This window comes from Pleurodeles waltl, chromosome 12, assembly GCF_031143425.1.
Source record: "Pleurodeles waltl isolate 20211129_DDA chromosome 12, aPleWal1.hap1.20221129, whole genome shotgun sequence".
In the NCBI taxonomy this organism is placed as follows: domain Eukaryota; kingdom Metazoa; phylum Chordata; class Amphibia; order Caudata; family Salamandridae; genus Pleurodeles; species Pleurodeles waltl.
Genome location: NC_090451.1, coordinates 22,715,801 through 22,737,072, shown reverse-complemented (window position 1 = coordinate 22,737,072; position 21,272 = coordinate 22,715,801). Strand labels below are relative to the sequence as shown.

Below are 21,272 nucleotides of genomic sequence, written 5' to 3'. Positions count from 1 at the left end.
AACACAGTTTTACATAAGCAAGACTATTTAAAGCACCACGCCATGAGCGTGAAGGAGCACACAAATGGAAACAGAACTTTGTTCGCATTCAAACGTATTGGCAGTTATGTAATTATCTATGTAACACGGTCGATGTCATGCAAAGCGCTCGACTACTGCCCAGCGAGATCGCACCGTGTAGGAAATAAAAAGAGAACGTAGTCTAGAAGCCATGTGGAATATATGGAGCCTCATATGTTTTCTGTAGTTTACTGGTACTCTTGAGGCGGGCTAATCACCGGAAAAGTCCTGACGTTTGCATGCCTCTCACAAATGAAATCAAGCGAATTTTAAAAGGCAAGCCCACAAACCAATCAAAGTGATGGGCATGACATGGGTGTAGTTTAAAACCCACAGAGAGATTAAAACAGGGGCCAGAGCGCGTGCGCGCTCAACCCTAAAAAACGGTATTGAGTGTGCTCTGATATTATTTAAATCTACATTTTGAAAGCACCGTTTTATCTTAAACCTTTTTGTAGTGGCCTATCTTATACTGTGTGTAACGCAAGTATAAAAGAATGACTTACATATTCACAGCGCTTTCTGTCACAGGCTGTGACCTCGTGGCACTAAAAAACACAAGTCACTCTTCTCCACTGCACCAGCCAAGATTTAATTCTGTTGCTGTCTGTGTAGGAGGCTGGACTGGCTTGTAGTGAGTACCAAGGGGTATACTTACACCTTGCACCAGGCCCAGGTATCCCTTATTAGTGTAGAGGGGTTTCTAGCAGCTTAGGCTGATAGAAAAGGTAGCTTAGCAGAGAAGCTTAGGCTGAACTAGGAGACGAGTGAAGCTCCTACAGTACCACTAGTGTCATATGCACAATATCATAAGAAAACACAATGCACAGATATACTAAAAATAAAGGTACTTTATTTTTATGATAATATGCCAAAAGTATCTCAGTGAGTACCCTCAGTATGAGGATAGCAAATATACACAAGATATATGTACACAATACCAAAATATGCAGTAATAGCAATAGAAAACAGTGCAAACAATGTATAGTCACAATCAAATGCAATGGGGGCACATAGGGATAGGGGCAACACAAACCATATACTCTAGAAGTGGAATGCGAACCACGAATGGACCCCAAACCTATGTGACCTCGTAGAGGGTCGCTGGGACTGTAAGAAAACAGTGAGGGTTAGAAAAATAGCCCACCCCAAGACCCTGAAAAGTGGGTGCAAAGTGCACCTAAGTTCCCCAAAGAGCACAGAAGTCGTGATAGGGGAATTCTGCAGGAAAGACCAACACCAGCAATGCAACAACGATGGATTTCCAGATGAGGGTACCTGTGGAACAAGGGGACCAAGTCCAAAAGTCACGATCAAGTCGGGAGTGGGCAGATGCCCAGGAAATGCCAGCTGTGGATGCAAAGAAGCTGCCACCGGATGGTAGAAGCTGAGGATTCTGCATGAACGACAAGGGCTAGAAACTTCCCCTTTGGAGGATGAACGTCCCACGTCGTGAAGAGTCGGGCAGAAGTGTTTTCCCGCAGAAAGACCACAAACAAGCCTTGCTAGCTGCAAGGGTCGCAGTTAGGGTTTTTGGATGCTGCTGTGGCCCAGGAGGGACCAGGATGTCGCCAATTGCGTGAGGAGACACAGGGGGCGCCCAGCAAGAGAAGGAGCCCACTCAGAAGCAAGCAGCACCCGCAGAAGTGCCGGAACAGGCACTACAAAGTGGAGTGAATCGGTGCTCACCCGAAGTTGCACAAGAGAGTCCCACGCCGCCGGAGGACAACTCAGGAGGTCGTGCAATGCAGGTTAGAGTGCCGGGGACCCAGGCTTGGCTGTGCACAAAGGAAATCCTCGGTGAGTGCACAGGAGCCAGAGTAGCTGCAAAACACGCGGTTCCCAGCAATGCAGTCTGGCGTGGGGAGGCAAGGACTTACCTCCACCAAACTTGGACTGAAGCGTCACTGGACTGTGGGAGTCACTTTGACAGAGTTGCTGAGTTCAAGGGACCTCGCTCGTCGTGCTGAGAGGAGACCCAGAGGACCGGTGAAGCAGTTCTTTAGTGCCTGCGGTTGCAGGGGGAAGATTCCGTCGACCCACGGGAGATTTCTTCGGAGCTTCTAGTGCAGAGAGGAGGCAGACTACCCCCACAGCATGCACAACCAGGAAAACAGTTGAGAAGGCGGCAGGATCAGCATTACAAGGTCGCAGTAGTCGTCTTTGCTACTTTGTTGCAGTTTTGCAGGCTTCCAGCGCGGTCAGCAGTCGATTCCGTGGCAGAAGGTGAAGAGAGAGATGCAGAGGAACTCTGATGAGCTCTTGCATTCGTTATCTAGGGACTTCCCCAAAGCAGAGACCCTAAATAGCCAGAAAAGGAGGTTTGGCTACTTAGGAGAGAGGATAGGCTAGCAACACCTGAAGGAGCCTATCAGAATGAGTCTCTGACATCACCTGCTGGCACTGGCCACTCAGAGCAGTCCAGTGTGCCAGCAGCACCTCTGTTTCCAAGATGGCAGAGGTCTGGAGCACACTGGAGGAGCTCTGGGCAGGTCAGGGGAGTGGTCACTCCCCTTTCCTTTGTCCAGTTTCGTGCCAGAGCAGGGCTGAGGGGTCCCTGAACCGGTGTAGACTGGCTTATGCAGAAATGGGCACCATCTGTGCCCATGAAAGCATTTCCAGAGGCTGTGGGAGGCTACTCCTCCCCTGCCTTAACACCTTTTTCTAAAGGGAGAGGGTGTAACACCCTCTCTCTGAGGAAGTCCTTTCTTCTGCCTTCCTGGGCCAAGCCTGGCTGGACCCCAGGAAGGCAGAAGCCTGTCTGAGGGGTTGGCAGCAGCAGCAGCTGCAGTGAAACCCCTGAAAAGGCAGTTTGGCAGTACCCGGGTCTGTGCTAGAGACCCGGGGAATCATGGGATTGTCTCCCCAATACCAGGATGGCATTGGGGGGGGCAATTCCATGATCTTAGACATGTTACATGGCCATGTTCGGAGTTACCATTGTGAAGCTACACATAGGTAGTGACCTATGTGTAGTGCATGCGTGTAATGGTGTCCCCGCACTCACAAAGTCCGGGGAATTTGCCCTGAACAATGTGGGGGCACCATGGCTAGTGCCAGGGTGCCCACACACTAAGTAACTTAGCACCCAACCTTTACCAGGTAAAGGTTAGACATATAGGTGATTTATAAGTTACTTAAGTGCAGTGGTAAATGGCAGTGAAATAACGTGGACGTTATTTCACTCAGGCTGCAGTGGCAGGCCTGTGTAAGAATTGTCAGATCTCCCTATGGGTGGCAAAAGAAATGCTGCAGCCCATAGGGATCTCCTGGAACCCCAATACCCTGGGTACCTTAGTACCACATACTAGGGAATTATAAGGGTGTTCCAGTATGCCAATGTAAATTGGTGAAATTGGTCACTAGCCTGTTAGTGACAATTTGGAAAGAAAAGAGAGAGCATAACCACTGAGGTTCTGATTAGCAGAGCCTCAGTGAGACAGTTAGTCATAACACAGGTAACACATTCAGGGCACACTTATGAGCACTGGGGCCTTGGCTGGCAGGGTCCCAGTGACACATACCACTAAAACAACATATACACAGTGAAATATGGGGGTAACATGCCAGGCAAGATGGTACTTTCCTACACAACACCCCCCCAAACGAAGGACAATAAGACTAGCCATGACCTGATGAGTCTTCAGTGTCTAAGTGGAAATATCTGGAGAGTCCATCTGCATTGGAGTGGGTACTCCCAGGTCTATGTTCCACTGTATAGTCCATTCCCTGTAGGGATATAGACCACCTCAACAATTTAGGATTTTCACCTTTCATTTGTTTTAGCCAAAGTAGAGGTTTGTGGTCTGTCTGAACAATGAAGTGAGTGCCAAACAGGTATGGCCTCAACTTCTTCAGTGCCCAGACCACAGCAAAGGCCTCCCTCAATATGGCAGACCAACGCTTTTCTCTAGGGGTCAACCTCCTGCTGATAAAAGCAACAGGTTGATCCTGGCCCTCAGAATTTAGTTGTGATAAGACTGCCCCTACCCCTAATTCAGATGCATCAGTTTGGACAATTAATTTTTGGGAGTAACAGGGGCTTTTCAGGACAGGTGCAGAGCACATGGCCTGCTTCAGCTCCTCAAAAGCTTTCTGACAGCTAGCTGTCCATAATACCTTTTTAGGCATTTTCTTAGATGTGAGGTCATTAAGAGGGGCTGCAATGGAGCCATAGTTCTTTATGAACCTCCTGTAATACCCAGTGAGGCCTAAGAAGGCTCTCACCTGGGTCTGAGTTGTAGGGGGAATCCAATCTATAATAGTTTGGATTTTCCCCTGAAGTGGTGCAATCTGATCTCCACCTACCAGGTGTCCCAGATAAACCACTTTCCCCTGCCCTATCTGGCACTTTGAAGCCTTGATAGCGAGGCCTGCCTTTTGCAGGGCCTCCAAAACTTTCCACAGGTGGACCAGGTGATCATCCCAACTGGAGCTAAAGACAGCTATATCGTCCAGATATGCTGCACTAAAAGCCTCCAACCCCTGCAGGACTGTATTCACCAACCTCGGAAAAGTGGCAGGTGCATTTTGCAACCCAAAAGGCATTACTGCGAATTGATAGTGCCCTCCAATGGTTGAAAATGCAGTTTTTGCTTTAGCATCCCCTGATAACTTGATCTGCCAATACCCTGCAGTCAAATCAAAGGTGCTTAGATACTTGGCAGATGCCAGTGTATCTATTAGCTCATCTGCCCTGGGTATAGGGTGAGCATCAGTTTTAGTTACCTGGTTGAGACCTCTGTAATCAACACAAAATCTAATTTCCTTCTTTCCATCTTTGGAATGAGGTTTTGGTACAAGTACCACAGGAGAGGCCCATGGACTTTCAGAGTGCTCAACCACTCCCAGTTCAAGCATTTTCTGAACCTCTTGTTTTATGCAGTCCCTGACATGGTCAGGCTGCCTATAGATCTTACTTTTGACAGGCAAGCTGTCTCCAGTATCTATAGTGTGCTCACACCAAGAAGTGGTACCTGGCACAGTAGAAAAGAGTTCAGAAAACTGACCCAGGAGATTTATGCAGTGGTCTTTCTACTCAGCAGTAAGACAATCTGCCAGAACTACACCTTCCACTAGAGCATCTTGTTCTGTGGAAGAGAAGAGATCAGGGAGAGGGTCACTCTCTTCTTCCTGTCCTTCATCTGTTGCCATGATCAGGGTGAGATCAGCCCTGTCATAGTAGGGTTTCAGGCGATTGACATGGAGCACCCTAAGGGGACTCCTGGCAGTGCCTGAGTCAACCAAGTAGGTGACTTCTCCCTTTTTCTCAACAATAATGTGGGGACCACTCCATTTGTCTTGGAGTGCTCTTGGGGCCACAGGCTCCAAGACCCACTCTTTCTGCCCTGGTTGGTACTGAACCAAAACAGCCTTCTGGTCATGCCATTGCTTTTGGAGCTCTTGGCTGGCCTGAAGGTTTTTACTGGCCTTTTTCATGTACTCAGCCATCCTAGATCTGAGGCCAAGTATATAGTCCACTATGTCTTGCTTTGGAGCTTTTAAAGGTTGTTCCCAACCCTCCTTAACAAGTGTTAGAGGACCTCTCACAGGGTGTCCAAATATGAGTTCGAAGGGGCTGAAGCCTACTCCTTTTTGGGGTACCTCCCTGTAAGCAAAAAGGAGGCAAGGTACAGGATATCCCATCTCCTGCGGAGTTTTTCAGGGAGTCCCATAATCATGCCTTTGAGAGTTTTGTTAAATCTCTCCACCAGTCCATTTGTTTGTGGATGATAGGGTGTGGTGAACTTGTATGTCACACCACATTCCTTCCACATGGCCTTTAAGTAAGCAGACATGAAATTGCTTCCCCTGTCTGATACCACCTCTTTTGAAAAGCCCACCCTGGAAAAGATTCCCAGGAGGGCCTTTGCCACTGCAGGAGCTGTAGTGGTCCTTAGAGGAATTGCTTCAGGATATCTGGTGGCATGGTCCACTACCACCAAGATAAACCTATTGCCTGAAGCAGTAGGAGGTTCAAGGGGGCAACTATGTCAACCCCTACCCTTTCAAAGGGAACCCCAACCACAGGCAGTGGAATAAGGGGTGCCTTTGGAGTGCCACCTGTCTTGCCACTGGCTTGACAGGTTTCACAGGACTTACAAAATTCCTTTGTGTCCTCTGACATTCTAGGCCAATGAAACAAGGGAACAAGCCTGTCCCAAGTTTTCATTTGCCCCAAATGTCCAGCTAAGGGAATGTCGTGGGCTAGAGTTAGGAGGAACTTTCTGTACTCCTGAGGAATCACCAATCTCCTGGCAGCTCCAGGTTTTGGATCCCTTGCTTCAGTGTACAAGAGGTTGTCCTCCCAGTAAACTCTGTGAGAGTCACTGACATCCCCATTTGCTTGTTTGACAGCTTGCTGTTTTAGACCCTCTAATGTGGGACAGGTTTGCTGTGCCACACTCAGCTCCTCCCTGGCAGGCCCCCCTTCACCCAAAAGCTCAGCAGTGTCTGCTTCCAGCTCCTCTGGTGTAGGTTCTGCACAGGGTGGAAATTCTTCTTCCTCAGAAGTTGAATCCACTGTAGAGGGAGGGATAGTAGGTAGTGTTTTACCTTTACTAACCCTAGCTTTAGGGAGCACTTGGTCCATTCTTCCAGGATCCAAGTCACCCTGTCCTTTTTGCTTTTTGGCCTGAGCCCTTGTCAAAGCAAAAATATGCCCTGGAATGCCCAGCATTGCTGCATGAGCCTCCAACTCCACTTCTGCCCAAGCTGATGTCTCTAAATCATTTCCTAATAGACAGTCTACAGGTAAATCTGAGGCAACCACAACTTTCTTTGGACCAGTAACCCCCCCCCCAGTTGAGATTCACAACAGCCATGGGGTGGCTAAGAGTGTTGTTATGAGCATCAGTTACTTGGTACTGGTGACCAAGTAGGTGTTGATCAGGGTGGACCAGTTTCTCTATTACCATGGTAACACTGGCACCTGTGTCCCTGTAGGCCTGAACCTCAACACCATTTATTAGGGGTAGTTGCTTGTACTTATCCATGTTAAGGGGACAAGCAACCAAGGTGGCTAAATCAATAGCCCCCTCAGAGACTAACACAGCCTCTGTGGTCTCCCTAATTAGACCAACCCCAACTAAGTTACCAAAAGTGAGCCCAGCTACTCCCTTGGATTGGCTATTAGTAGGTTTGCTCCCACCACCACTGCTATTACTAGGGGCACTAGGTGTAGCAGCAGGGGTTGTAGTGGTAGGAGGCTTGGTGCTTTTCTTTGGACAACTGGGATCTGTTGTCCAATGGCCTTTTATTTTACATAAATAGCACCATGGTTTCTTTTCTTTGTTTTGATTAGAAGAGGATTTGGGCCCACCACCCCCACCAGAGTGTTTTTGTGGGCCTGATGAAGACTCATTTTTAGATTTGTCCCCACCCTTGTCAGAAGACTTACCATCCTTCTTCTTGCCATCTTTGTCACCCCCTGTATGAACTTTTCTGTTCACCCTTGTTCTGACCCATTTGTCTGCCTTCTTTCCCAATTCTTGGGGAGAGGTAAGATCAGAGTCTACCAGGTACTGGTGTAACAAATCAGACACACAATTATTAAGAATATGCTCTCTCAGGATTAAGTTATACAGGCTTTCATAGTCAGCAACTTTACTGCCATGTAACCACCCCTCCAAGGCCTTCACTGAATGGTCAACAAAGTCTACCCAGTCTTGTGAAGACTCCTTTTTGGTTTCTCTGAACTTCATCCTGTACTGTTCAGTGGTTAAGCCATAACCATCTAGGAGTGCATTCTTAAGAACTTAAAAATTATTGGCATCACTTTCCTTAACAGTAAGGAGCCTATCCCTACCCTTTCCACTGAAAGATAGCCATAGGATAGCAGCCCGCTGCCTTTGAGGGACCTCCTGTACAACACAGGCCCTCTCAAGTGCAGCAAACCACTTGTTAATGTCATCCCCCTCCTTGTAAGGGGGAACTATCTTGTGCAGATTCCTAGAATCACGCTCTTTTGCAGGATGACTATTTGGAATACTGCTTCTGCCACCATGGGGTTCAAACCCCAATTTCTGTCTTTCTCTTTCTATCTCTAAGGACTGCCTATCTAAATCCAGCTGTTGCTTCTTGAGCTTCAGCCTGGATTGTTCCACTCTCAATCTATTGAGCTCCCTTTCTAACACTCTGTCATCAGGGTGGGTGGGTTGGGCATGTCTTGAGACAGAAGAATGGTGAGAATGAACAGAAGGAGACCTGGCCCTAACAGACGGCACACTAACAGTCTGGCCTACAGAAGTGACACTTTTACTGTGATGAGAGACAACACTATTACTGTGATGTGAAGCAACACTCTTACTGTGATGTGAATTCACATCAGTACCAGCTATGCTAGGTGGCCTGCTAAGGGGCAGGTTGGAAAGATTCCCTCCCAAATCTTTTGCTAGGGGTGCCCCAGAATCAGAGTGGGAACCATCAGCTAATTTCTCACCAGAAGTGCCAACAAAAGTCTTGTCTTCTTCAACGAGCATGTTAACTAATAGTTCTCTAGAGGGATTCTTCCCTACCCCTAAACCTCTTTCTACACAGAGACTCCTTGCTGCCTTCCAGCTAAGGTGGTCATAAGCAGTCTTGGACAGATCAACAGTTTGGCCTGTGCCAGACATTTTAGAAAGTGTTTAAGGGATAGAAAAATAAATAAAACGTTTTTTAGAACTTTTTAAAGGACAGAAAAAAAACTTTTAAAACTTTTTAAGAACTTTTTGAAAGTTTTAGATGTACTTTTAAGCACTTAGTAAAAGAAGTGAGAGAAGAAAAGCAAAACTTGTTGGTTAGGTGTACATACACTGAACTTGTTTTGTATATTTTTCTCTTATGAAAAGTACAATGACAAAAGTGGTAAGTAGTTGCAAAGTACTTATCCCACTGCTGCACAACCAATGTAGGAGGCTGGACTGGCTTGTAGTGAGTACCAAGGGGTACTTACACCTTGCACCAGGCCCAGGTATCACTTATTAGTGTAGAGGGGTGTCTAGCAGCTTAGGCTGATAGAAAAGGTAGCTTAGCAGAGCAGCTTAGGCTGAACTAGGAGACGAGTGAAGCTCCTACAGTACCACTAGTGTCATATGCACAATATCATAAGAAAATACAATACACAGATATACTAAAAATAAAGGCACTTTATTTTTATGACAATATGCCAAAAGTATCTCAGTGAGTACCCTCAGAAAGAGGATAGCAAATATACACAAGATACATGTACACAATACCAAAATATGCAGTAATAGCAATAGAAAACAGTGCAAACAATGTATAGTCACAATAGAATGCAATGGGGACACATAGGGATAGGGGCAACACAAACCATATACTCTAGAAGTGGAATGCGAATCACGAATGGACCCCAAACCTATGTGACCTCGTAGAGGGTCGCTGGGACTGTAAGAAAACAGTGAGGGTTAGAAAAATAGCCCACCCCAAGACCCTGAAAAGTGGGTGCAAAGTGCACCTAAGTTCCCCAAAGAGCACAGAAGTCGTGATAGGGGAATTCTGCAGGAAAGACCAACACCAGCAATGCAACAACGATGGATTTCCAGACGAGGGTACCTGTGGAACAAGGTGACCAAGTCCAAAAGTCATGATCAAGTCGGGAGTGGGCAGATGCCCAGGAAATGCCAGCTGTGGATGCAAAGAAGCTGCCACCGGATGGTAGAAGCTGAGGATTCTGCATGAACGACAAGGGCTAGAAACTTCCCCTTTGGAGGATGGACGTCCCACGTCGTGAAGAGTCGGGCAGAAGTGTTTTCCCGCAGAAAGACCGCAAACAAGCCTTGCTAGCTGCAAGGGTCGCGGTTTGGGTTTTTGGATGCTGCTGTGGCCCAGGAGGGACCAGGATGTTGCCAATTGCGTGAGGAGACAGAGAGGGCGCCCAGCAAGAGAAGGAGTCCACTCAAAAGCAAGCAGCACCCGCAGAAGTGCCGGAACAGGCACTACGAAGTGGAGTGAATCGGTGCTCACCCGAAGTTGCACAAGAGAGTCCCACGCTGCCGGAGGACAACTCAGGAGGTCGTGCAATGCAGGTTAGAGTGCCGGGGACCCAGGCTTGGCTGTGCAAGAAGGAAATCCTCGGTGAGTGCACAGGAGCCGGAGAAGCTGCAAAACACGCGGTTCCCAGCAATTCAGTCTGGCGTGGGGAAGCAAGGACTTACCTCCACCAAACTTGGACTGAAGCGTCACTGGACTGTGGGAGTCACTTTGACAGAGTTGCTGAGTTCAAGGGACCTCGCTCGTCGTGCTGAGAGGAGACCCAGAGGACCGGTGAAGCAGTTCTTTGGTGCCTGCGGTTGCAGGGGGAAGATTCCGTCGACCCACGGGAGATTTCTTCGGAGCTTCTAGTGCAGAGAGGAGGCAGACTACCCCCACAGCATGCACCACCAGGAAAATAGTTGAGAAGGCGGCAGGATCAGCGTTACAAGGTCGCAGTAGTCGTCTTTGCTACTTTGTTGCAGTTTTGCAGGCTTCCAGCGCGGTCAGCAGTCGATTCCGTGGCAGAAGGTGAAGAGAGAGATGCAGAGGAACTCTGATGAGCTCTTGCATTCGTTATCTAGGGACTTCCCCAAAGCAGAGACCCTAAATAGCCAGAAAAGGAGGTTTGACTACTTAGGAGAGAGGATAGGCTAGCAACACCTGAAGGAGCCTATCAGAAGGAGTCTCTGACGTCACCTGCTGGCACTGGCCACTCAGAGCAGTCCAGTGTGCCAGCAGCACCTCTGTTTCCAAGATGGCAGAGGTCTGGAGCACACTGGAGGAGCTCTGGGCAGGTCAGGGGAGTGGTCACTCCCCTTTCCTTTGTCCAGTTTCGCGCCAGAGCAGGGCTGAGGGGTCCCTGAACCGGTGTAGACTGGCTTATGCAGAAATGGGCACCATCTGTGCCCAGGAAAGGATTTCCAGAGGCTGGGGGAGGCTACTCCTCCCCTGCCTTAACACCTTTTTCCAAAGGGAGAGGGTGTAACACCCTCTCTCTGAGGACGTCCTTTGTTCTGCCTTCCTGGGCCAAGCCTGGCTGGACCCCAGGAGGGTAGAAGCCTGTCAGAGGGGTTGGCAGCAGCAGCAGCTGCAGTGAAACCCCTGAAAAGGCAGTTTGGCAGTACCCGGGTCTGTGCTAGAGACCCGGGGAATCATGGGATTGTCTCCCCAATACCAGGATGGCATTGGGGGGGCAATTCCATGATCTTAGACATGTTACATGGCCATGTTCGGAGTTACCATTGTGAAGCTACACATAGGTAGTGACCTATGTGTAGTGCACGCGTGTTATGGTGTCCCCACACTCACAAAGTCCGGGGAATTTGCCCTGAACAATGTGGGAGCACCTTGGCTAGTGCCAGGGTGCCCACACACTAAGTAACTTAGCACCCATCCTTTACCAGGTAAAGGTTAGACATATAGGTGACTTATAAGTTACTTAAGTGCAGTGGTAAATGGCTGTGAAATAACGTGGACGTTATTTCACTCAGGCTGCAGTGGCAGGCCTGTGTAAGAATTGTCAGAGCTCCCTATGGGTGGCAAAAGAAATGCTGCAGCCCATAGGGATCTCCTGGAACCCCAATACCCTGGGTACCTTAGTACCATATACTAGGGAATTATAAGGGTGTTCCAGTATGCCAATGTAAATTGGTGAAATTGGTCACTATCCTGTTAGTGACAATTTGGAAAGAAATGAGAGAGCATAACCACTGAGGTTCTGATTAGCAGAGCCTCAGTGAGACAGTTAGTCATAACACAGGGAACACATACAGGGCACACTTATGAGCACTGGGGCCCTGGCTGGCAGGGTCCCAGTGACACATACCACTAAAACAACATATATACAGTGAAATATGGGGGCAACATGCCAGGCAAGATGGTACTTTCCTACAGTCTGGTTACACGCAGACCTCTGCGGTCCATTAACTAATCGAGCTTTCATAATGCACTAATGTGCATTTCCCACTGAGTAACAACTTTCTTTTATTTATTTTTCATTTAAGCTGGCTGGTATTTTATATGTAGCTACCTGATAGTGACAGACCTAAAAAAAACTTTCAGGATATTTTGGGGCTTGCGCCGGTAGAGTATCACTTTTTTTGACGCAGCGGCAACACATTTCTGTCAATCATACGTATGAGGCGACGCACATCCACCCTGCGTGGCTTAGCATGGCCTCATACATATGGAGTAAGGAATAAGCAGCGCAAGCCGCTGAGTTGCCTCGCTCTGTGCCAAGGAGGTGTTGCATGGGCGCTGGGGCAGCTGTTCCCACGCAACACCCATGGATTTTGATGCTGCACCAGATTGACAAAATCACGTAAACTGGAGCAGTGCCAAAGCCTTACGCCTCCCCTCCCCTGAGCAGACATAGTAAGGAGAAATGTTTTCATTTCTCCTCGTTTTTACCCCTTTCCATGCGTGTTGCATTCTGCTGCACACATGGAAAGAGGAAAATACCTCTCAGGATGGTTTTTGTGCATGGAGGTCTCCCTTCCTGCACAAAAACAATCCTGCCTACTTGGGGCTAGGCAGGAATGTGTCAGCCACTGCAGGGGAAAGGGCAGGAATGCACCGTATTTGATAAATACGGTCCATTCCTGCCCTTTTATATTGGCGCAAGAGGCCTTGCGGCGCTGCCCTAAACCAGTTCCTCATAAACGAGGACCCTTGTTGTTAGCCACACCTTGGACCACAACCCCAAGCCTTTGGTTTGCTGAAGGCTGTTTAATATTATTTCCTCACATGGGATTTCAGGATGTTTATGATTGTCCATGATGGGGAGTACCACCTTCTAGAAATGTTTGTTAGGAGGGGGTCCTTACACCTAAAATGTTTTGAGAGGTGGTCCCAGCATCAAAAGGTTTGAAGACTTCTGCCATAGTGTGACAGAAATCACTCTAAGGTTACCTTAGGGTGTCAGCCAGCACTCTGAGGTTACCATAGGGTGACGGCCAGCAATCTGAGGTTACCGTAGGGTGACAGCCAGCACTCTAAGGTTACCGTAGGGTGACAGCCAGCACTCTGAGGTTACCGTAGGGTGACAGCCAGCACTCTAGGGTTACCGTAGGGTGACGGGCAGCACTCTAGGGTTACCGTAGGGTGACAGCCAGCACTCTGAGGTTACCGTAGGGTGACAGCCAGCACTCTGAGGTTACCGTAGGGTGACGGGCAGCACTCTGAGGTTACCGTAAGGTGACAGCCAGCACTCTGAGGTTACCTTAGGGTGTCAGCCAGCACTCTGAGGTTACCATAGGGTGACGGCCAGCAATCTGAGGTTACCGTAGGGTGACAGCCAGCACTCTAAGGTTACCGTAGGGTGACAGCCAGCACTCTGAGGTTACCGTAGGGTGACAGCCAGCACTCTAGGGTTACCATAGGGTGACGGCCAGCAATCTGAGGTTACCGTAGGGTGACAGCCAGCACTCTGAGGTTACCGTAGGGTGACAGCCAGCACTCTAGGGTTACCGTAGGGTGACGGGCAGCACTCTAGGGTTACCGTAGGGTGACAGCCAGCACTCTGAGGTTACCGTAGGGTGACAGCCAGCACTCTGAGGTTACCGTAGGGTGACGGGCAGCACTCTGAGGTTACCGTAAGGTGACAGCCAGCACTCTGAGGTTACCGTAGGGTGACAGCCAGCACTCTGAGGTTACCGTAGGGTGACGGGCAGCACTCTGAGGTTACCGTAAGGTGACAGCCAGCACTCTGAGGTTACCGTAGGGTGACAGCCAGCACTCTAAGGTTACCGTAGGGTGACGGCCAGCAATCTGAGGTTACCGTAGGGTGACAGCCAGCGCTCTAAGGTTACCGTAGGGTGACAGCCAGTGCTCTATGGTTACTGTAGGGTGATAGCCAGTGCTCTATGGTTACCGTAGGAGGACAGCCATTGCTCTATGGTTACTGTAGGGTGACAGCCAGTGCTCTATGGTTACTGTAGGGTGATAGCCAGCACTCTGAGGTCACCGTAGGAGGACAGCCAGTGCTCTATGGTTATTGTAGGGTGATAGGCAGTGCTCTATGGTTACTGTAGGGTGACAGCCATTCCTCTATGGTTACTGTAGGGTGACAGCCAGTGCTCTATGGTTACTGTAGGGTGATAGCCAGTGCTCTATGGTTACTGTAGGGTGACAGCCAGTGCTCTATGGTTACTGTAGGGTGACAGCCAGTGCTCTATGGTTACTGTAGGGTGACAACCAGCGCTCTATGGTTACTGTAGGGTGACAGCCAGTGCTCTATGGTTACTGTAGGGTGACAGCCAGTGCTCTATGGTTACTGTAGGGTGACAGCCTGTGCTCTGTGGTTACTGTAGGGTGACAGCCAGTGCTCTATGGTTACTGTAGGGTGACAGCCAGGGCGCAGAGGTTACCGTAGGAGGACAGCCAGTGCTCTATGGTTACTGTAGGGTGACAGCCAGTGATCTATGGTTACTGTAGGGTGACAGCCAGCGGTCTATGGTTACTGTAGGGTGACAGCCAGCGGTCTATGGTTACTGTAGGGTGACAGCCTGTGCTCTGTGGTTACTGTAGGGTGACAGCCAGTGCTCTATGGTTACTGTAGGGTGACAGCCTGTGCTCTGTGGTTACTGTAGGGTGACAGCCAGTGCTCTATGGTTACTGTAGGGTGACAGCCAGGGCGCTGAGGTTACCGTAGGAGGACAGCCAGTGCTCTATGGTTACTGTAGGGTGACAGCCAGTGGTCTATGGTTACTGTAGGGTGACAGCCAGTGCTCTATGGTTACTGTAGGGTGACAGCCAGTGCTCTATGGTTAGTGTAGGGTGACAGCCAGCACTCCGAGGTTACCATAGGGTGACAGCCAGTGCTCGATGGTTACTGTAAGGTGAAAGCCATTGCTCTATGGTTACTGTAGGGTGACAGCCAGTGCTCTGAGGTTAGTGTAGGGCAGCCAGTGCTCTATGGTTACTGTAGGGTGACAGCCAGTGGTCTATGGTTACTGTAGGGTGACAGCCAGTGCTCTATGGTTACTGTAGGGTGATAGCCAGTACTCTATGGTTACTGTAGGGTGACAGCCAGTGCTCTATGGTTACTGTAGGGTGACAGCCAGTGCTCTATGGTTACTGTAGGGTGATAGCCAGTACTCTATGATTACCGTAGGAGGACAGCCAGTGCTCTATGGTTACTGTAGGGTGACAGCCAGTGCTCTATGGTTACTGTAGGGTGACAGCCAGCGCTCTGAGTTTACCGTAGGAGGACAGCCAGTGCTCTATGGTTACTGTAGGGTGACAGCCATTGCTCTATGGTTACTGTAGGGTGACAGCCATTCCTCTATGGTTACTGTAGGGTGACAGCCAGTGGTCTATGGTTACTGTAGGGTGACAGCCAGTGCTCTATGGTTACCGTAGGGTGACAGCCTGTGCTCTATGGTTACTGTAGGGTGACAGCCAGTGGTCTATGGTTACTGTAGGGTGACAGCCAGTGCTCTATGGTTACTGTAGGGTGATAGCCAGTACTCTATGGTTACTGTAGGGTGACAGCCAGTGCTCTATGGTTACTGTAGGGTGACAGCCATTGCTCTATGGTTACTGTAGGGTGACAGCCAGTGCTCTATGGTTACTGTAGGGTGACAGCCAGTGGTCTGCAGAAGCCTCATACTGATAAGTAGGGTTGCAGGAGTTTCTGTTGCCTTTATAGCATCTACGGAGGGTTGTGAAAAGCCCTGAAAAGCTCACACACGTATGTTGCTGTAGACACAAATCCCCCTGTCCTTGATGGTCTTGTTCCCTCCTCATAAGCTCATATCTCTGTCTCTTTCAGCTAACCTGGCCACCACTGACATCATTTTCCTGGTGTGCTGCGTTCCCTTCACCGCTGTGCTGTATCCGCTGCCCAGCTGGATCTTCGGAGAGTTCATGTGCAAGTTTGTGAACTACATCCAGCAGGTGAGCCTTGAGGCGCTGGTCCTGTCTGAGGATTAATGGTGGGATATGAATGCTCCAGGGGGCTCCTGGGTGGCACTGAGTAAGGGCCTGTTTCACTGGGAAATCTTAGATGTGTTCCTGTATCACAGGGGCTCCGGTTCACCCTGAGTAAGGACCCCTCGCATCCTTAGATGTGTTCCTGTATCGCAGGGGCCCCGGGTCACCCTGAGTAAGGACCCCTCTCATCCTTAGATATGTTCCTGTATTGCAGGGGCTCTGGGTGACCGTGAGTAAGGACCCCTCTCATCCTTAGATGTGTTCCCATATCGCAGGGGCTCCGAGTGGCCCTGAGTAAGGACCCCTCGCATCCTTAGATGTGTTCCTGTATCGCAGGGGCTCCGAATGGCCCTGAGTAAGGACCCCTCTCATCCTTAGATATGTTCCTGTATTGCAGGGGCTCTGGGTGACCCTGAGTAAGGGCCTGTTTCACTGGGAAATCTTAGATGTGTTCCTGTATCACAGGGGCTCCGGTTCACCCTGAGTAAGGACCCCTCGCATCCTTAGATGTGTTCCTGTATCGCAGGGGCCCCAGGTCACCCTGAGTAAGGACCCCTCTCATCCTTAGATATGTTCCTGTATTGCAGGGGCTCTGGGTGACCCTGAGTAAGGACCCCTCTCATCCTTAGATGTGTTCCCATATCGCAGGGGCTCCGGGTCACCCTGAGTAAGGACCCCTCTCATCCTTAGATGTGTTCCTGTATTGCAAGGGCTCCGAGTGGCCCTGAGTAAGGACGCCTCTCAGCCTTAGATGTGTTTCTGTATCGCAGGGTCTCCAGGTAGCCCTCAGTAAGGACCCCTCTCATCCTTAGGTGTATTCCTGTATCGCAGGGGCTCTGGGCCACCATGTGTAAGGACCCCTCTCAGCCGTAGATGTGTTCCTGTATCGCAGGTGCTCCGGTTATCGCAGGGGCTCCGGGTGACCCTGACTAAGGACACCTCTCATCCTTAGATGTGTTCCTGTATCGCAGGGGCTCCAGGTCACCCTAAGGACTCCTCCCATCTTTATATGTGTTCCTGTATCACAGGGGCTCTGGGTGACCCTGAGTAAAGACCCCTCTCAGCCTTAGATGTGCTCCTGTATCGCAGGGGCCCCAGGTGGCCCTGAGTAGGGGCCTCTGTCACTTGACCACCTTAGATGTGTTCCTGTATCACAGGGGCCCCAGGTGGTCTTGAGTAGGGGCCTCTGTCACTTGACCACCTTAGATGTGTTCCTGTATCACAGGGGCCCCAGGTGGTCCTGAGTAGGGGCCTCTGTCACTTGACCACCTTAGATGTGTCCTGTATGAAAGCAGCTTCTGGGTTGTTCACAGTACAGATCTGTGCTGGCTGTCAGCATCAGGTTCATTCCTCCGAACGTCTGTTACCAGGTCCTTTTCAACTTCTACTCTAAAGCTTGGTGCCTCCTCCCTTATTTAAGAACACCTTTAGAGAAACGGTGGCTGCGGAGGCTGCAGGGGCTGGTGGGATGGCACGAGGTAGTGTCCTCTGGCTAGTGGGCTCAGACTTGTATACTGGTGCCTGGGCTGTGCCTCAGGGTGTGGAACTGGTGGAATGGGGCTAGGTCAGTAAGTTGACACTTGCGTGGTGGTGCCAGGGCTGGGAGTGGGGGGCATTCACCTGATGGAGTAGTGGTGGGATGTTATAGTGTTACCAGGACTGTATCTGAGGCTGATGGAGTGTTGTTTGGGCATAAGTGCCAGGGATGGGGCTACGTCTTCGGTAGTGCCAATGCTGGGACTGCGAGGTGCTACCGGTAGATTCTGGTTGCCTGTGCATATTTCTGTAGTGCAATAGTGGCTTTCTATGCATGCTTTCTTCAAACCTTGCTACCTTTTTTTGCCTGCTTCTTCAGTATACGCTTCCACTTTGCTCCGGTGGCCTCCAGTACATGCTTTAGCTAAGCTCTGATGGCCTCCAGTGCACGCTTCCAATGGGTTCTAGCAGTTTTTAATGCATGCCTCTGCTGCGTTTTGGTGGTCTTTAGTGCACGCTTCTAGTGGGCCCTAGTGGTCTTCAGTGCACACCCCGCTGGGTTTTGATGGCCTCTAGTATGTGCTTCTGCTGGGCTTCGGTGGCCTCCAGTACATTCTTCTTCTGGGATATGCTGGCCTCCGGTTAATGCTTCTGCTGGGCTCTGGTGTCCTCCAGTGCATGTTTCCACTGGGCTCTGGTGGTCTTCAGTGCATGCCTCTGCAGGGCTTTTATGGCCTTCAGAACCTTCTTTTGTCGGGCTCCGGTGGCCTCCAGTACATGCTTCTGCTGGACTTCAGTGGCCTCCAGTGCCTAGTTCCACTGCCCTCTAGTGGTCTTCAGGGCATGCTTCCACAGGGCTCTGGTGCCCTTCTGTACACACTTCCACTGAATTCTGGTGGTCTTCAGTGCACGCCTCTGCTGGGCTCCAGTGGTCTTCAGTGCATGCTTCCACTGGGCTCTGGTGGTCTTCAGTGCACGCCTCCGCAGGGCTTTGATGGCCTCCAGCACATGCTTTTGTCGTGCTCCGGTGGCTTCCAGTACATGCTTCTCCTGGACTTCTTTGGCCTCCAGTACACAGTTCCACTGCGCTCTGGTGATCTTCAGGACATGCTTCCACTGGGCCATGGTGATCTTCAGTACATGCTTCCACTGAACTTTGGTGGTCTTCAGTGCACGCCTCTGCTGGGCTCCAGTGGTCTTCAGTGAATGCTTCCTCTGGGCTCTTGTGGTCTTCAGTACACGCTTTCAGTGAACTCTAGTGGTGTTCAGTACATGGGCTCTGGTGGCCTCCAGTACATGGTTAACTGGTCTCGGATGGCCTCCAGTGCACGCTTCCACTGGGTTCTGGTGGTTTTCAAAGCACACCTCTGCTGCATTTTGGTGGTCTTCAGTGCAAACTTCCACTGGACTCTGGTAGCCTTCAGTGCACGCCCCTGCTGGGTTTTGATGGCCTCCAGTACATACTCGTGCTAGGCTTCTGTGGCCTTGAGTACATGCTTCTGCTGGGCTTCGGTGGCCTCCAGTACATGCTTCTTCTGTGATCCAGTGGCCTGCAGTACATGCTTTTGCTGGGCTTTGGTGGCCTCCAGTACATGCTTCTGCTGGGCTCTGGTGGCCTCCAGTTCATGCTTCTGCTGGGCTCCGGTGGCCTCCATTGGACACTTCCACTGGGCTTTGGTGGTCTTCAGTGCACGCCCCCGCTGAGTTTTGATGGCCTCCAGTACATACTTGTGCTAGGCTTCTGTGGCCTTGAGTACATGCTTCTGCTGGGCTTCGGTGGCCTCCAGTACATACTTCTTCTGGGATCCAGTGGCCTGCAGTACATGCTTTTGCTGGGCTTTGGTGGCCTCCAGTACATGCTTCTGCTGGGCTCTGGTGGCCTCCAGTTCATGCTTCTGCTGGGCTCCGGTGGCCTCCATTGGACACTTCCACTGGGCTTTGGTGGTCTTCAGTGCACGCCCCCGCTGAGTTTTGATGGCCTCCAGTACATACTTGTGCTAGGATTCTGTGGCCTTGAGTACATGCTTCTGCTGGGCTTCTGTGGCCCCCAGTGCATGCTTCTGCTGGGCTCTGGTGGCCTCCAGTTCATGCTTCTGCTTGGCTCTGGTGGCCTCCAGTGGACACTTCCACTGGGCTGTGGTGGTCTTCAGTGCACGCCTCCGCTGGGCTTTGATGCCTCAAGCACATGCTTTTGCTGGGCTGCAGTTGCCTCCAGTACATGCTTCTGCTCGACTTCGGTGACCTCAATTGCACACTTCCACTGGACTCTGGTGGTCTTCAGTGCACGCCTCCACTGGGCTCCAGTGGTCTTCAGTGCATGCTTTTGCTGGGCTTTGGTAGCCTCCAGTACATGCTTCTGCTGGGCTCTGGTGGCCTCCAGTTCATGCTTCTGCTTGGGTCTGGTGGCCAACTGTGGACATTTCCTCTGGGGTGTGGTGGTCTTCAGTGCACGTCTCCACTGGGCTTTGATGGCCTCAAGCACATGCTTTTGCTGGGCTGCAGTGGCCTCCAGTACATGCTTCTGCTCGACTTCGGTGGCTTCAAGTGCACACTTCCACTGGGCTCTGGTGGCCTTCAGTGCATGCTTCTGCTGTGCTCCAGTGGCTTCCACTACATGCTGTAGCTAGGCTCTGATGGTCTTGAGTGCACGCTTCCACTGGGCACTGATGGTTTTCAATGCATGCCTCCACTGTGTTTTGGTGGCCTCCAGTGCACGCTTCAACTGGGCCCTGGTGGTCTTTAGAGCATCCCTCCACTGGACTCCGATGGACTTCAGAGCACACCTCCGATGGGATCCAGTGGTCTTCAGTAATGCTTCTGCTGGGCTTCGGTGGCCTCCAGTGCACGCTTCCACTGGGCTCTACTGGTGTTCAGGGCACGGCTCTGTTGGGCTCTGGTGGTCTTCAGAGCAAGCCTCTTTTGAGTTTTGGTGGTATTGAGTGCACGTCTTCATTGGGCTCTGGTGATCTTCAGTGCACACCTCCGCTGGGCTTCGGTGGTCTTCATCACATGCTTTCACTGAGCTCTGATCGCTTCCAGTGTTTGCTTCCACTGGGCTCTGTGGCCTCCAGTGCACACTTCCAATGGGCTCCGGTAGTCTTCAGTGCATGCTTCCACTGGGCTCAGTTCTTGCTTCCACGGGGCTGTGAGGGCCTCTAGTGCATGCTTCCACTGGGCTCTGACGGCCTCCAGTGCACGCTTCCACTGGGCTCTGATGGCCTCCAGTGCACGCTTCCACTGGGTTCTAGTGGTGTTCAGAGCATGGCTCTGCTGGGCTCCGGTGGTTTTCAGAGCTCGCCTCTTCTGAGCTCCAGTGGTCTGGAGTGTAAGTCTTCATTGGGCTCTGGTGATCTTCAGTGCACGCCTCCGCTGGGGTCCGGTGGTCTTCAGTGTACACTTCCACTGAGCTCTGGTGAACTCCAGTGTTCACTTCCACTGGGCTCTGTGGCTTCCAGTGCACACTTCCACTGGGCTCCGGTGGTCTTCAGTGAATGCTTCCACTGGGCTCTGATGGCCTCCAGTGCACTCTTTGAATGGACTCTGTGGCCTCCAGTGCACGCTTCCAAGGGGCTCTGGCGCTCTTGAGTGCACGTCTTCATTGGGCTCTAGTGATCTTCAGTGCACGCCTCCGCTGGGCTCCGGTGATCTTATTGCACGCTTCCACTGATCACTGATGGCTTCCAGTGTGTGCTTCCACTGGGCTCTGTGGCTTCCAGTGCACACTTCCAATGGGCTCCAGTAGTCTTCAGTGCTTGCTTCCACTGGGCTCTGATGGCCTCTAGTGCATGCTTCCACTGGGCTCTGACGGCCTCCAGTGTACGCTTCCA

General features: G+C 50.8%; 1 protein-coding gene across 1 annotated transcript in view; it reads left to right on the top strand.

Annotated features, from left to right (window-relative positions):
- KISS1R (KISS1 receptor) overlaps positions 1–21,272 on the top strand; it is a 283,913-nt gene that overhangs the window by 66,759 nt on the left and 195,882 nt on the right. Inside the window, exon 2 of the mRNA XM_069218456.1 lies at positions 15,809–15,933. Within this exon, the coding sequence (XP_069074557.1) occupies positions 15,809–15,933 (125 nt within the window). The remainder of the gene's footprint in view (positions 1–15,808; positions 15,934–21,272) is intronic.